The sequence below is a fragment of the Schistocerca serialis genome, chromosome 3, assembly GCF_023864345.2.
Source record: "Schistocerca serialis cubense isolate TAMUIC-IGC-003099 chromosome 3, iqSchSeri2.2, whole genome shotgun sequence".
NCBI classification, from domain to species: Eukaryota; Metazoa; Arthropoda; class Insecta; order Orthoptera; family Acrididae; genus Schistocerca; species Schistocerca serialis.
Genome location: NC_064640.1, coordinates 575,956,920 through 575,974,028, shown reverse-complemented (window position 1 = coordinate 575,974,028; position 17,109 = coordinate 575,956,920). Strand labels below are relative to the sequence as shown.

Below are 17,109 nucleotides of genomic sequence, written 5' to 3'. Positions count from 1 at the left end.
GAACATGCGGCCGCTGTTGTGACGCTGATTACTGTTGCTGATTAGCATGGTGCTGCCCCATGTGATGTGGAGAATGTGCTTGCAAAGCCACTATGTCATCTTCCCCCAATGAGCTAATGATGGCAACTGAAGTGGAGAAGCAACATTGGCTACTTCATACTAAGCTTCTACCTGATTTCCTGCTTCCATAGATACTTAAAAAGACTGGGAAATGTTCAAAACCTCTATGAGGGAGGGATTTACACATTGTACAGTGTGTTACAAACTTCTCTATCAGGGTCCAAGCGGATTATACCATCACGAACCCTCGAAACAGCATAGGAGTCCCAGTGAACTTCAGTAACAAACTAGCACCAACAGCTAAGCCTTTTGAAGTTTCACTGCCCAAGCTATGTACAACTATTGTGGTTGCTTCTGACAACAGTAGAACTCAACACGAGCATCAATAACATGTGTACTCCTGCAATGATAATTAGGGAGCAATTGATACATTTCATAAGAAGAGAGACTGGCAGGTTCCTCCAGAGGAGCTAGCTGACACAAAAGATGATGAACATGAGGAGAAATCCATGACTGGAAGAAAGCCATGTTGGGGTCAGCGACATTGAAAGCTTGGAAATGTTGCTACAGGCATGTTTTGTATGTGTCTCAGTCTTCCACATTATCACCATATGGAGGAAATTGTGGGGACTGCATCAATGGCGGTGAACCCTGACACATCCACGAAGCTGCCAATTTCTGTAGTGCCACGGACAGAGCCTGCTGCCAGTTGGTGAGAGCTCACTGCTGTTCAACAAGAGACCAAAGAATTTTTCCACCAACATGTTGGGCATAGTGAATCTTGAAACGAAACATGCTGAGCATAATACTGCACTCATGGCCAAAAATATTATTGTAATGTTGCATAAAAACAATAATAAAATTTTTACCCACCAATTTTTAGCTCATTTCCATGCAAGGGAAAATACAGTCACGCTGAATGACGTGGTAATAAGTAACAACACAGCAGTCAAAGGTTACATTAAGGCACAGTCTAACAGTGAAGTGTTCCATAATCACAAAAACATTAGAGTGAGCAAGGGCCCAGTGGGCCAGCTTATATACAGTTGTTTGCGCATGGCACAGCACTTGTGGCACAGTCTGTGCTGCTGTGAGGCAGCCTCTTTAGGCTAGCCATGGAGGCACGTGTTGTTCAATATTGCACCTGAAATTTATAGGGTTACAACACTCTGAAATTTATTGGCAGCACCATTGTGACATAGTACAGGAAAACTAGCATTTTCTCTATATTCTATACACTTGAAGTAAGCTGTTTTAGAGATAAATACCACGTCAAGAATTATTAGTAGCTCTAAATTCTTAGAGTCACTATTAGTTTATTTATTCTTGAAAATAAGTGACACAGTTATTAACAACTGTTGTGATGCACATACTGGGGGGGGGGGGGGGGGGGGAGGGAGGGGGTTGGGTTGTCTGGGGAAGACCAGACAGTGAGGTCATCGGTCTCATCAGATTGGGGAAGGACGGGGCAGGAAGTCGGCCATGCCCTTTCAAAGGAACCATCCTGGCATTTGCCTGGAGCATTTTAGGGAAATCACGGAAAACCTAAATCAGGATGGCCATATGCGGGATTGAACCACTGTCCTCCCGAATGCGAGTCCAGTGTGCTAGCCACTGCGCCACCTCACTCGGTGGAGGGAGGGAGGGAGGGAGGGAGGGAGAGAGAGGGAGGGAGGGAGGGAGAGAGAGAGAGAGAGAGAGAGAGAGAGAGAGAGAGAGAGAGAGAGAGAGAGAGAGACTCACATTGATTCTTGAGCATCAATTAAATTTTAATCTACTGCAACAACACAAAAAAGAACCAAGTGAGGAAAGCAATAATGTGAAAACCATACACTTTGCACCAAAGCTTTTCAAAGTATAAAAGTTTTTTGAGTAAGAACCATTTATTTGTGGCGAAAATTTCTACCAATTAAGCAATAGTTTAACCTTCTCTAGAGAGGTTTTCCAGTACAAATTGCCAATAGCAGCAATGAGGCAATAAAACCTTGTTAGAAGAGGGGTAATATTCTGAATGATGTCCATTCTCACATCAAGTGTTCCTTTCTACTGAGTTACTGCAGGTTCAAAATTTATGTACAAAATTCCAACAACAGTAAAGCAAAACATAAATAATGATACACAAAGTGCAGTAACAATGGTAAAAAAAAAAGTTGAAACAGAATATAAATTAAATTGGTTGGATGCTTTTATGGTTGACTGTGCCAAAGTCCAAGTCCCAGAATAAATCATTAATATGCTAAAATTTCTGACTATCTCATAATAATAGGCAGTGATTTCACTCTGAAGGCCAGTGACAGGAAGAATTATGTATTCAGTGATGGGAAAACAGACATTAAAATAAATGTTAAAAAACTTCTGAAGTGCACTACTACATAGTTATCTTAAACTGCACAAAGCTTATCCTGGAGGTAGCCAATTACAAAATTCTGGTAGCAGAAAGAAAGATATTGATGGTTACAAAGCAGCCTCAGCAGGGTTGATTAATGTGGTAGGAATAACTGTCAACAGAGATTGAGAAGCTTTTATTTTTAAACAAGACTAAAGTGACGTCAGGCCACTTGGATACTCAGCTATAAGTATTAGACACTTTGAAAAGTACTGTAGAATAATTTTGTGTTTGTCTATCCCAGTATTAATAAAAATATGCTGACAGGAATACCAAGATCCACTGGGATTGAACAACAACAGAAGGAAGTTGGCTACACAGGAGGAGACGCAGCACAGATTCAAAAGTTGTCACAACACAACAGAAAGAAACAAATTTCAAAGGAAATGCAAAGTCAAGAAGAGCAACAGAAAAAGTTTCTAGTTAAACTGGCAGCATAATTATATCTGAAGGCCTACTGAAAAAATTCATTAAAATTTATTCATTGTCCCTGAGAATGGGTTTGACAAAAGCAGGTGGATTTTGTGCCTTATAGGCATTTTTAGAATTATTATATAATACAATTTTCACCTTCTTCTTTTTTTAAAAAAATAGCAAAACCTCTACAGCAGTCACAGTGGGGCTGTTAGAGTTGTCAATGGAGAATTGTGCAGGAAAATATGACATGACTTGTGAGTATTCTGGCACAATTTCTTTATTATATTGTACATATCTAGACAGTGTGACCAAAATGCAACATCATGAAGAATTTGGTACATAGATTTTTACTATAATGTAGACAAACTTATCTTTAAACTGCTGTGTAAAGACAGGCATATTCTATGTCAACACAAATGCTTCAGTCTACTACATCCTTAATAGAATGTTCTACATCAGTGACACAATAAGTTTCACACTCTCTCTTTAATTCATTTTCATGTCACATCTTAGCAGTAATAATACACTGTCTGACAAGAGAAGTGAGGCACTCACAAGAGATGGTTGAATAGCAATGTAACTTTGTACATATACACACATCAGTGAGCATGTAAGTAATTTACAGTTTGCAATTCTCTGTGACAGATAGAATGGCCACCAGAATGCATGAGTGCATTAGTGTTGCTCCTGCTTAGCATTGTTACAAGGCCTGGTAGGGTACACAAGAGGTCTGAACAGTATCAGGTGATGAGCAAACACTGAAAAGGACACAGAGATGATGGGTACTAGTGTAAGACAACATTTTAAACAGCTAACAGAGTTTGAAAGAAGCTCATTGTTGATCTCCATTTGGCTGGATTGTGGAATTGTGCAATATCAAGATTTCTGTAGCATTCAGATGTGACAGTGGCCCGATGGTGGACTGTAACATGATATGAGGTAAAGTGTACTAGTTGTCAAGATTCTGCTCATTCACATCTGACCACCACAAGAGAGTATCACTACATCGTGGACCAAGCACATCATAACCACTTCACACATGTGACTGCCATCTGAGAACAAGTAATGGGCTCCTTGCAACATTCTGCAGCATCCCACACCATTGGTCAAATACTAGCAGCTGCTGGACTAGGTACTTCTTGTCTCATGCGTAGGATTCCATTAATATCCCAACACAGATGGTTGTGTTTGAAGTGGTGCAGTAACTGGGAAGCTTGGACTGCTGATGAATGGTATCATATTATGTTCAGCAATTACTCACGGTTATGCACTACCACAGATGACCATCAACAAGTATGGTGGTGACCAGTGTAGAGGTCTGATGGTTGCAATGTTTTGCATGACACAGCAGTGTTAATCCTGGCTTCACTGTGTGTGGAACCATTGGGTATGGCTTCAGGTCAGAGCTGATAGAGACTGAAGGAATTCACTGATGGTACAATAGTACCATCACAGACTTACTGCATTCTCCTATATTAACTCTCATGTGACAATATTTTGGCCCATTTTTCAACAAGACAACTCTCACTTACACATGGCACATATCTCTATGAGTTGTCAATGTGATGCTGAGGTAATCCTGTGGCCATTAAGATCCCCCAAATCTGTCCACAACAGAACATGTGTGAGAACAGGATGCAACTTCATCCCAGTGCCAGTATGCACAATATCAAGGAACAGTTACAACAGTTGTGAGGTATCTTGGCTCAGGACAGGATACATTAGTTTTATGATGCCCTTCCCAACCAATCGGTGCATGCATCCACGACAGAGTGGGCGCAATGTTATACTGATAAGTGGGCTCATACTGCCACGTTCTTTGTTAAATTTGTCTTGATATTGTAAACACTGCATCTTTGTTTGGTAAAAAATACCGGAGGAATATTACATTCTTATTTTATTGGGCTAATCTAATACCTTAATCTTGGTGTATGTGCTCTTTATTTACTGATTCTAAATATGAATACAAATGCTGCTGACAGTACCCATTTTCTATCATTGACTTTGTATCATAAGTAAAAATGAGTGGACAGTTAGCTCAGTAATGGGACAGCAGATAGTCTGATTTGTGACAGTATAGTTATAATAAATCAATTAATAATTGCAACATATATTATTAGGCATAGCTGACATTTCAAAAGAGTCGCAGCAATATTTCTGGCTTCCTTCTTAACTGAACTGTGAACCCTGGGCACTGTAAAACACAATTAGATTCCTGTAAACAGCTGGAAAATCATCACTGCAGCATTCACAAATACATAAAGCAAAGAGAAGAGCATCAAATTACACACTGACAAAGTGACAGATGACATACCTGAAGAATTGGTGGGTGTAACACAGGAGCATGCTCTGAGGAGGCAATAGGTTTCATGCTATTTAGTCCTGGTCTTGCTTTTTGATTTTCAAGTGAATTAGCATTCAGACGTAGTTTCAGTTGACTATATGCTTCAGTAAACCTCACTTCTTTAGCCAAAGGTCCTTCCTCTGCTTCATTCATCTGAAAATCAACACATGTTAAATATATTATTCATTCCCATCATCACAGATTTTTCTGAATTCAGATGTCAGTATTTTACATGACCACCAAGGAGCAAAGAAACAAGTATGGGCTATATGACAAATCTTGCTTAGCTGTTAACATTTTCATCATGTAGGGAAAAAGAAGACTATTTACAGGTACTGTCAAAAATGAGAAACAGTTTGCAACATGGGAACAACTTTGTAATTGAATAACGATAATGATAATAATAATAATTGTAATTATTATTATTATAATAATATTGGCTGTTTCATTCATTTTTAACAAGTAGGTTAATAGATATCTAAATTTGACAGGGAATAGCTAATTTTTTTGCGATTTTTTAGTTGATCCCATAATAAAAGAAAAGCTCTTCACATTGATTGATGAGTATTATTTTAACCTTTTAAAAGATTACTGGCCACTTTTAAATACCCTATAGAGTACCCTCTATATACTCCTTCCACCTTTCTGCTTTCCCTTCTTTGCTTAGAACTGGGTTGCCATCTGAGCTCTTGATATTCATACAAGTGGTTCTCTTCTCTCCAAAGGTCTCTTTAATTTTCCTGTAGGCAGTATCTATCTTACCCCTAGTGAGACAAGCCTCTACATCCTTACATTTGCCCTCTAGCCATCCTTGCTTAGCCATTTTGCACTTCCTGTCGATCTCATTTTTGAGACGTTTGTATTCCTTTTTGCCTGCTTCATTTACTGCATTTTTATATTTTCGCCTTTCATCAATTAAATTCAATATTTCTTCTGTTACCCAAGGATTTCTACTTGCCCTCGTCTTTTTACCTACTTGATCGTCTGCTGCCTTCACTACTTCATCCCTCAAAGCTACCCATTCTTCTTCTACTGTATTTCTTTCCCCCATTCCTGTCAATTGTTCCCTTATGCTCTCCCTGAAACTCTGTGCAACCTCTGGTTCTTTCAGTTTATCCAGGTCCCATCTCCTTAAATTCCCACCTTTTTGCAGTTTCTTCAGTTTCAATCTGCAGTTCATAACCAATAGATTGTGGTCAGAAATGGGAGATAAGATACTGCGTGAAGAGTTTGACAGAGCACTGAAAGACCTGAGTCGAAACAAGGCCCCGGGAGTAGACAACATTCCATTAGAACTACTGATGGCCTTGGAAGAGCCAGTCATGACAAAACTCTACCATCTGGTGAGCAAGATGTATGAGACAGGCGAAATACCCACAGACTTCAAGAAGAATATAATAATTCCAATCCCAAAGAAAGCAGGTGTTGACAGATGTGAAAATTACCGAACTATCAGTTTAATAAGTCACAGCTGCAAAATACTAACGCGAATTCTTTACAGACGAATGGAAAAACTGGTAGAAGCAGACCTCGGGGAAGATCAGTTTGGATTCCGCAGAAATATTGGAACACGTGAGGCAATACTAACCTTACGATTTATCTTAGAAGAAAGATTAAGAAAAGGCAAACCTACATTTCTAGCATTTGTAGACTTAGAGAAAGCTTTTGACAACGTTAACTGGAATACTCTCTTTCAAATTCTGAAGGTGGCAGGGGTAAAATACAGGGAGAGAAAGGCTATTTACAATTTGTACAGAAACCAGATGGCAGTTATAAGAGTGGAGTGGCATGAAAGGGAAGCAGTGGTTGGGAAAGGAGTGAGACAGGGTTGTAGCCTCTCCCCGATGTTATTCAGTCTGTATATTGAGCAAGTAGTAAAGGAAACAAAAGAAAAATTCGGAGTAGGTATTAAAATTCATGGAGAAGAAGTAAAAACTTTGAGGTTCCTCGATGACATTGTAATTCTGTCAGAGACAGCAAAGGACTTGGAAGAGCAGTTGAACGGAATGGACAGTGTCTTGAAAGGAGGATATAAGATGAACATCAACAAAAGCAAAACGAGGATAATGGAATGTAGTCAAATTAAATCGGGTGATGCTGAGGGAATTAGATTAGGAAATGAGACACTTAAAGTAGTAAAGGAGTTTTGCTATTTAGGGAGTAAAATAACTGATGATGGTCGAAGTAGAGAGGATATAAAATGTAGACTGGCAATGGCAAGGAAAGTGTTTCTGAAGAAGAGAAATTTGTTAACATCGAGTATAGATTTAAGTGTCAGGAAGTCGTTTCTGAAAGTATTTGTATGGAGTGTAGCCACGTATGGAAATGAAACATGGACGATAACCAGTTTGGACAAGAAGAGAATAGAAGCTTTCGAAATGTGGTGCTACAGAAGAATGCTGAAGATAAGGTGGGTAGATCATGTAACTAATGAGGAGGTATTGAATATGATTGGGGAGAAGAGAAGTTTGTGGCACAACTTGACTAGAAGAAGGGATCAGTTGGTAGGACATGTTTTGAGGCATCGAGGAATCACAAATTTAGCATTGGAGGGCAGCGTGGAGGGTAAAAATCGTAGAGGGAGACCAAGAGATCAATACACTAAGCAGATTCAGAAGGATGTAGGTTGCAGTAGGTACTGGGAGATGAAGAAGCTTGCACAGGATAGAGTAGCATGGAGAGCTGCATCAAACCAGTCTCAGGACTGAAGACCACAACAACAACAACATAGAGTAGTTTAGATGTTGGTTAGTTGTTGATTTCATTATGAGGGTGGTTTGATAAGTCTGGTTAATTTCCAGGAAAGACTAGAATATTTTTGTTGTGCCTTCAAGGTTGGTAAGCTTGATTATTCCAAGGACTGTGTAAAGAATTTCAATAATGTACAGTGTACAGTTCAATGTTGACAGCCATCTGAATTGGTCAGTGTGTTGATTATGATTGAAAATGGAGAAAACCGAGTTATGTGGTGTTATTAAACATTTTCATTTGAAGGGTTACGCTGCTGCACAAAACAAATGAAATTGGGTGAAGTTCACATGGACTCTGCACCATGAAATATTATTGTATCTCATTGCTACCTATCAGAACCCCTCGGCGAGCATTAAAGATAAACACCAGTCCTAATTGTCCAATTGTAAAGCGACCTGTTTCCAAATTACGTACAAAAATAACCACTATTTCAGTATACATATAATTCAAAAACGATGCTTTGCTGATTAACATTGTTCTTGTGTGAGAAACATAATATAAATGTGAAATTAATACTGTAACTTATCGAAAGAAATGTAGCACACGGTAAGGATGTACCAGTAATCCTATCAGTGTAAGATTACTACAGCAAATTAAATAGAACATATAAATAAAGCATGTTAATTGAATCTCCGATATATGTTAGCACTAAAATTCAGGCACTAGTTGATTTGTTATAAACAAATGTAGAAATGTAATTGTTACCTGTAACATAATTAGTCAGAAAATGTTATATTAACTCATAACTAAGTTGAAAATAGGTTCACCTTGTTCAGCGCTGAGATTGTAAATTTTTAGCAATGTGTAGCTCATATTCGGTTTAACTTTTAATTGTGATTTTACACAAAATTGTAATTTTCATTGTAGGTAATTGTTAACAAAAGTATAAATAGAGGTCACGCAAGCACCTTGGGGCACTCGGTTTTTGGCTAGGGTTGCGAGCAAATGTATTGTAGGCTCACTCGTTTGTTGATTGTTGTGAACTCTGTGTCATTTGATGTCAACTTTGGGTACATGTGGCGTAACTGGTACAGTTCACCAGGCTCGGACACCAGAGTCCTGGAAATATATTGGTATTAAAACTGCACTGTATTTTGGAATTTATTTGGGAGTCTTCCGCAATCCTTTTCATAGGCTGCACAGCGACGAGACATGAATCCAGGAAGTTTACAAAACCCGAGAACTAAACAACTCTCAATGTTGGTAGAATTGACGTGAAAACAACGGCGCATCGACTGGGCATTTCACTCAAAACATTTGAAATGCGGAGGTGGGAAAATACAGACATCTCAACCATCACTGAAAACCACTGAGTTTTGGATTATCGAATTTAAACCTGGTTGGACACGCACTGGAGACGAAGTGTGTTCCATGTGTCCAATTGAGATCACCACAAAGGAAATCATTGACAAAATCCATGATACAGCAATGCAAGAACACTGAAGAAAAATTCATGATACTGTTGAGACAATAGGTATCTCAGCTGAGTAAGTGCATAATATCCTGCATGGAGAATTGGCTATGAAGAAACTGTGCATGAGGCGGGTGCTGTGACTGCTCACAGCTAACCAAGAGCACATTCGGCACAACATTTCAACACAGTGTCTGGCAATGTCTAATCACAATCCACAAGACTTTTTGTGCCGATTTATGACTGTTGATGAAACCTGGATCCATCACTACACACCAAAAGTCAAAGAGGAAGTCAAAACAATGGACAAAGGTTGGTGAAAGTGCAGTGAAGAAAGCAAAGACAATTTTGTCAACAGGTAAGGTGATTGCCATTGATTTTCAGGATTCCCAAGAAATAATCCCCAAAGATTACTTGGAGAAAGGCAGAACCAGAACCAGATCCTGTTATGCTTCATTGTTGGATCTTTTGAAATTTATGTTGGCAGCAAAACAGACCAAGGTTAGTACACATAAAAGTGTTCTTTAACCAGGGTAATGCACCATCCCACACCTCAGCGGTGATAACAATGGTTCAGTGTCTCCCATGGGTGAATGGAGGATGCTGGTGGGTTCATATATCTCCATGTGGAAGGTGAACATAGGTACTGGCTAAATGGCTGCCCCTTATGCCTTAGTTAGACATATGAGGTGTTACCCACTGCTGATACACCAACAGAGCCAGTATGGGGTGTCTCATTTCTTAGCCTGTAGCCAATTTTCCTGTATAGTCCAAACAAGAATAGAGGGCTTATATGTTTGACACTGGAATCTCCAATGGTAGGTATGTAATATAGCCCATCAGGGAAATTGCACACCAGTTGGGAAAGAATACGAGTGTGCACTCAATACATTTGACAGGAAGCTTCATTTTATATATGGAAGATGCTCTGTCAGCAGCTATGGATCAGATTGGGTTCAGCAGGTTGCAAACATAGCTCTTGTTGGCCCAAATGTCAAATGGCACCTGGGTTTTAAGGCTATCCTCAGTTCCTTTACACAGCTGGTTGAGATGATGAAGACAACTCGCCAGGCATGTGGCACTGAAACAGTTCATGCTACCAGGTAGAGAATGTAAGCCATCCCCCCACCTTCCCCTGTAAGTCAGGCGTGCACTACACAGAGGAATAAGCTACTCCAGTAAAAGAATATTTGATAAGGTATCTGTAGGACTATGCACAGTATGCAAAAGAAAGTGTTTGTCTTGTAATGGTAGTTTATTGTACATCCCTGGAGCAATAAATGGGTCCCAAACAACTGCAAGAAAGCGTAGGTTATTGTCACTTTCAATAAGAGTCATCAGACTGATGCACATAATTTGTTGTTGTTGTTGTTGTTGTTGTTGTTGTGGTCTTCAGTCCTGAGACTGGTTTGATGCAGCTCTCCATGCTACTCTATCCTGTGTAAGCTTCTTCCTGTCCCAGTACTTACTGCAACGCACATCCTTCTGAATCTGCTTAGTGTATTCATCTCTTGGTCTCCCTCTACGATTTTTACCCTCCACGCTACCCTCCAATGCTAAATTTGTGACCCCCTGATGCCTCAGAACATGTCCTACCAACCGGTTCCTTCTTCTTGTCAAGTTGTGCCACAAACTCCTCTCGACAATTCTATTCAATACCTCCTCATTAGTTACATGATCTACCCACCTTATCTTCAGCATTCTTCTGTAGCACCACATTTCGAAAGCTTCTATTCTCTTCTTGTCCAAACTATTTATCGTCCATGTTTCACTTCCATACATGGCTACACTCCATACAAATACTTTCAGAAACGACTTCCTGACACTTAAATCTATACTCGATGTTAACAAATTTCTCTTCTTCAGAAACACTTTCCTTGCCATTGCCAGTCTACATTTTATATCCTCTCTACTTTGACCATCATCAGTTATTTTGCTCCCTAAATAGCAAAACTCCTTTACTACTTTAAGTGTCTCATTTCCTAATCTAATTCCCTCAGCATCACCCGATTTAATTTGACTACATTCCATTATCCTCGTTTTGCTTTTGTTGATGTTCATCTTATATCCGCCTTTCAAGACACTGTCCGTTCCGTTCAACTGCTCTTCCAAGTCCTTTGCTGTCTCTGACAGAATTACAACGTCATCGGTGAACCTCAAAGTTTTTATTTCTTCTCCATGGATTTTAATGCCTACTCCAAATTTTTCTTTTGTTTCCTTCACTGCTTGCTCAATATACAGATTGAATAACATCGGGGAGAGGCTACAACCCTGTCTCACTCCTTTCCCAACCACTGCTTCCCTTTCATGTCCCTCGACTCTTATAACTGCCATCTGGTTTCTGTACAAATTGTAAATAGCCTTTCTCTCCCTGTATTTTACCCCTGCCACCTTTAGAATTTGAAAGAGAGTATTCCAGTGAAATGCACATAATTATAGATTGTAAACAAAACCATCTATATCTCTTATCTCTCTAGATCTGTTTTGTTTATCTCTTAACAATGATGGGATATTCACCCTGTTTCTTGCAGTTCAGAAAATATTCCGGTTGTTGGTAGGTTGCTGTTCCAATTAGAAGGGTGGTTTACAAAGGATATGTATAGATCTGAGGTCCAATATAACTGCTTATAATGTTTTCAGAATCTAATATAGGAACAACTTCTCAACTGCCCTTTCCTCTCCTCTCATGACTTAAAAAAAAAAAAAAACATTCTGATGAAATGTATTATTGTTAACATAGTGGGTGGCTATAATTAAACTCTCCGTATTTAATATGTTATAACACAGAAACTAATTAATTTATGAGTACCAAACTTTGTAACATTAATGTCAAGGACATGGGAAAGAGAAGTAATGCAGAAGCAATTCGATTGAAACACTTTTAACATGCTGCTTTGGTACGTCATACCATTACATACCTGTACCATTACTGCTACAAAAGGGGCACAATATGGCATCCATTAGTGTCCAGAAGTCTTTAAGTGCAGAATTGCATGCTGCACAGCAGAATGAAGAATGTCCTCTCTTGATATGCTGCACTTCAGATCAGCACATTTGAATATTCCCCTTGTAAACCCTGTCCTTCATGTAACCCCACAACCAGAAATCACAGGGAGTGACAAAGCATTTAGAAATGATTGGCTGATAATGCAATCATTTCCAAGTGTGCTTCGAAGGAGCATGTGAACTTCACAAGCGAAGTCCAGTGGGCCCACATCTTGCATGAAAACTGTTGAGTTCAACGTGTCTTTCTGCTGCAGGGCGGTTGTGACATGTGGGCAAAGCATATCGCAATAACACTGACCAGTCATACTGCACATCTTTGGTCCTTGAGCGCCAGCCTGTTTGAAAGAGAATGGACCAACGATAAACGTAGCTGTGAGCAACACCATATGGTGACACGTACACCATACAGAGGAACTTGATGCACAGTGACTGGAGGTAAAGATCTCCACAATCGGCAATTCTGTGTGTTCACCTCACCCGTTACAGAAAAATGAGCATCGTCTGTCCATAGGATCATCCAGGACCAGCCCTTGTCAACTTCAATCCTTATGAGAAAGTGGAGAGCAAAGTCAACATGTCATAGTGCATCCTGTGGTGCAAGCTGCTGTACAATATTGATCTTGTATGGATGCCATTTGAGAATGGCTTGAAGCACTTTCCATACAGTGGACCACGAGATGTTCAACTGCCATGACACAGCATGCGCACTGCCTGATGATTGGGAATTGTGGACAGCAGTTGGCTGCCACAGCAACAGTGATTTCATCAACCACCTGTGGTGCAACCTATTGTCAGTCTCTTCCCAGAGCAAATACCATTTCTCCAGTTGATTCGAACTTCTTCATCATGATTCACACAGTAGCTGGAGAAAGAGGACCCTTCTGAAATCCTTTCAGCAGGTGTATTCTCAAAGCACAGATGCATCATTACTGTTATTTTGAGAATAGAGCTTCTCCTATAAAGCCCTGCTCCTTTTGTTCAAGCTAAAGTCGACACGACAACAAGTGCATCGCGACTGATCAGGTGTGTGAGACTACGAATCACGAGGACTGATCATGGCATCTGGTGGCCATAGTTGAAACTGGGCGGTGGCACTGTGGCACATCAAAATCATGCACCCCATACTCTGGACATAATGCTACCAAGTTTGGTACTCATATGGTAATTAGTTTCCATGTTATAATGTGTAAAATAGGAAAAGTTTAATTATACCTGGTATTTATATTTTCCTTTAATTTACTCTGATGGGCTACTCACTAGAGCAGTATTTGATGGTTGGATGTTTTTTTTCTTCCAAGCAGTAACACCCAACACATCGGGGGTGTTTTTAGTTTGTGAGAACAGAACCACTTAGTGAAGACTTTCACAGCTGGTTGTTTTATCTGCTCGTGAATCTGCTGGGTTACTTGCTCATAGTCCATGAAACATATCATCCAGGGGAAGAGAAACTGTCTTCCATAATTGTTTTTCATCCTTTTATTAAAAATGTAACTGATTCGGAATGTTTTACAGAAATATAACATCAGACCAGTTTTTAAACCATCAAAGAAAATATGTCAGGCTCTCAGATCTGTAAAGGATAAATGCCCTCCAGTGTCTGCGTGTGAACATACACTATCTGATCAAAAGCATCTGTGCACATTATGTAATGCAGTATTAACCACTAGATGTTACAAGGAGCAGATCCACCAGTATAAAAGGAAGTAGGGAAAAATGGAGTTTTGTGTTGTCATTAGAGAAGCATTAACAGCAGAACTGGTAAGTCGGGAGAGCTCAGTGACTTTGAATATGGACTAAGCATTGTATGTCACCTGAGTAACAATTCCTTCAACGACATTTCAACCCTTCTAAAGCTGCCCAAGTCGACTGTTGGTGACATAATTGTGAAATGGAAATGCTAAGGAGCACTCACTGTTAACCAAGACCAGGCAGATCTTATGTACTGACAGTCAGAGATTGTTGGGTATTACAGATGGTGGTTGTCAAAAATCACAGGAAATCAGAGGAAGATATGGGGTTCAATGATTGAGCAGCTCCTCATAAGCCACGCATTTCTGTCGTAAGACTTTGGTGATGTAAAAAGTGGTGCCACTGGACAGTGAATGACTGGAAACAATAGATTTGGAGTTACAAATCATGCTACATCCTGCAGAAATCTGATGGAAGGGTTTGAGTTTGACGAAGACCTGGAGAATGTTACCTGCCATATTTTTTGTGCCCACAGTGAAGTACTAAGGTGATGTAATGGTATTGGAGTGTTTTTTGTGGATGGGGTGTGGTCCCTTTATTGTTCTTAAGAAAATTCTAAATGTGGATGGACATGAACACATTTTACAGCACGATGTACTGTGTACAGCAGAGAAACAGTTCAGAATGATGACTGATTGTATCAACAAGATAATGAACCCTGTCATAAAGCAGCATTTGTGTGGCAATGGTTTGTGGGAAACAACATTACTTAAAAGGGCTGGCATGCCCAGTGTCCCAACCTGGATCCAATGGAACATCTTGGTGATGAGTTACAATGTCAGCTTCACTTCTGACCCCAGCATCCAGCATTAGTATCTTCTCTGGCTGTGGCTCTTGAGGAAGAACAGGTGCTATTCCTCCGCAAACATTTATGTGCATCATTGGAAGTGTCCTCAGGAGAGATCTTGCCACCATAAAAATGAAGGGTGAGCACACTTCATATTAATGACCACTATTATGTAATCAGAGACTTTTTATCAGATAGTGTATAACATTACATGTATGTGTGTAAAGTCTACTTTGGAGCTACAAAGAGAAGCTTGGAAACATGTCCGATGGAATACAGAAAAGTCATTTTTAACTTGGAAAAGCAGAAAAATCGGCTGTAGCACAGCATGCTCTTCAGTCAGGAAACCAATATTCTATCTACAGTATCTACTGTCCATGGATACATAGAAAAGTTATTGAAATATATAAACACAGGGACAGTTTAAAGAGAAAGAAGAAGCAGCGAAACTTAATGACATACGGGCAATAGCTCAACATAATTGATAGATACGTTTTGTCTTCAGCAGATGACAGTTCAACATTTTAATTTTATCTTTGACGAGGATTATCTTCCCATTTAGTTCCCACACAAAGTTTGGACTGAATAAGTTGACTCAGGCAGAGCTCCATAAATCTGTGCAAGCTTAATATTATGAGGTTCAGCAAGTACTCCAGAGGTTATCTCAAAAGAATTGTTTCACCTCAATTGTGATCTGCTCACTGACACAGAGCATAGGTGGATATTGAGGATCTTTTATAAATATTTGTACCATCCTTAGGATATAGACAGCTAACCAGAGATCTCTGCTCTTGGTCACATAGGTGGTGTGTGAAACATGTCCAGGGCTTACTATTGTAGGGGCATGGTAGTACTGAGTGATCCCCAGCTTCAGAACCCCATATTTCCCTATCCCATGCTCACCCACCGATGACTGAGCTCCCTGAGCTGCTCATTTGGCACCACCCAAGAGGTATGTGTAGCTTACAGAATACTATGTACATACCATTTATCAGTGAGGTAAGTTACTGTCACAGAAACCTTTATTTAATTTCTCTAATGTTATTCAGAAAAACTGCAGAGAATGTAAGTCTTAATGGTCAGGCAGGGATTTAAATACTGCTCTTTTCTTCTTCTTCTTCTTCTTCTTCTTCTTCTCTCTCTCTCTCTCTCTTTTTTTTTTTTTTTTTTTTTTTTTTTTTTTTTTTTTTTTTTTTTTTTTTTTTTTTTTAAAAAAATATGAGTCCAGTGTTTTCTTTGAATAGTTTCGAATAACTTCTGTGAAGAATTGTATCAGACATACAGAAAAACATTTGCATAACTGAGCTTATGCCCTGAAAGAGAGATAAAATTTTGTGTTATTCTCCCACTGGTGACAGTGAAAACATGAGACCAAATGATATTAATTTAGTGAAGTTACTTTCCTCCCTGACATGGGCGAAATTCTTTTTTGGTGAAGAACTACATTCATATGTGCATTTTTTTTGAGAATTAATATCAAACTGAAAGAGAAGACACAAATTTACATGAGTTCTTCATATGTAACATCTAGAGACAGAGATTATTCTCTAAAAGTGAATTTAATTAACAAAAAACATAGTAGTGGACAGTTATGGTATTGTTGTTTATGCATAAACTATTATGAAAGTACACTCATAAATGTGGCCTAGATTTACTGAATAAAGTTTAAAGTTAACTAGACAATGGAAAGGCTTGTATGCAAATTCATTCACATTCCATTAACATTGTTCTGTACAGCACTGCTTTCTAATGCACTGAACATTTCCTCAAAATAAGATGCTTAACATTTAAATTCCATTGTAGTTTCCCTTTCTCTTTTCCTATCCAAGTGTATCATACATGATCCATGATTCTGAAAATGTTATTTCACTATCTATGTTACTTTATTAATAAACGAAAGCACTGGCACGTTGATACACACACAAACAAACACAAATATACACACAAAATTCTAGCTTTCGCAACCAACGGTTGCTTCGTCAGGAAAGAGGGAAGGAGAGGGAAAGACGATAGGATGTGGGTTTTAAAGGAGAGGGTAAGGAGTCATTCCAATCCCAGGAGCGGAAAGACTTACCTTAGGGGGAAAAGAGGACGGGTATACACTCGCACACACACACATATCCATCCACACATATACAGACACAAGCAGACATATCATATGACACACACACACACACACACACACACACACACACACA

At 39.3% G+C, this 17,109-nt stretch overlaps 1 protein-coding gene across 1 annotated transcript in view; it reads right to left on the bottom strand.

Moving 5' to 3' along the window:
- Positions 1 to 17,109, bottom strand: part of LOC126470466 (zinc finger FYVE domain-containing protein 26) — a 370,429-nt gene that overhangs the window by 275,474 nt on the left and 77,846 nt on the right. Inside the window, exon 11 of the mRNA XM_050098326.1 lies at positions 5,178 to 5,360. Coding sequence (XP_049954283.1) covers positions 5,178 to 5,360 — 183 coding nt within the window. The remainder of the gene's footprint in view (positions 1 to 5,177; positions 5,361 to 17,109) is intronic.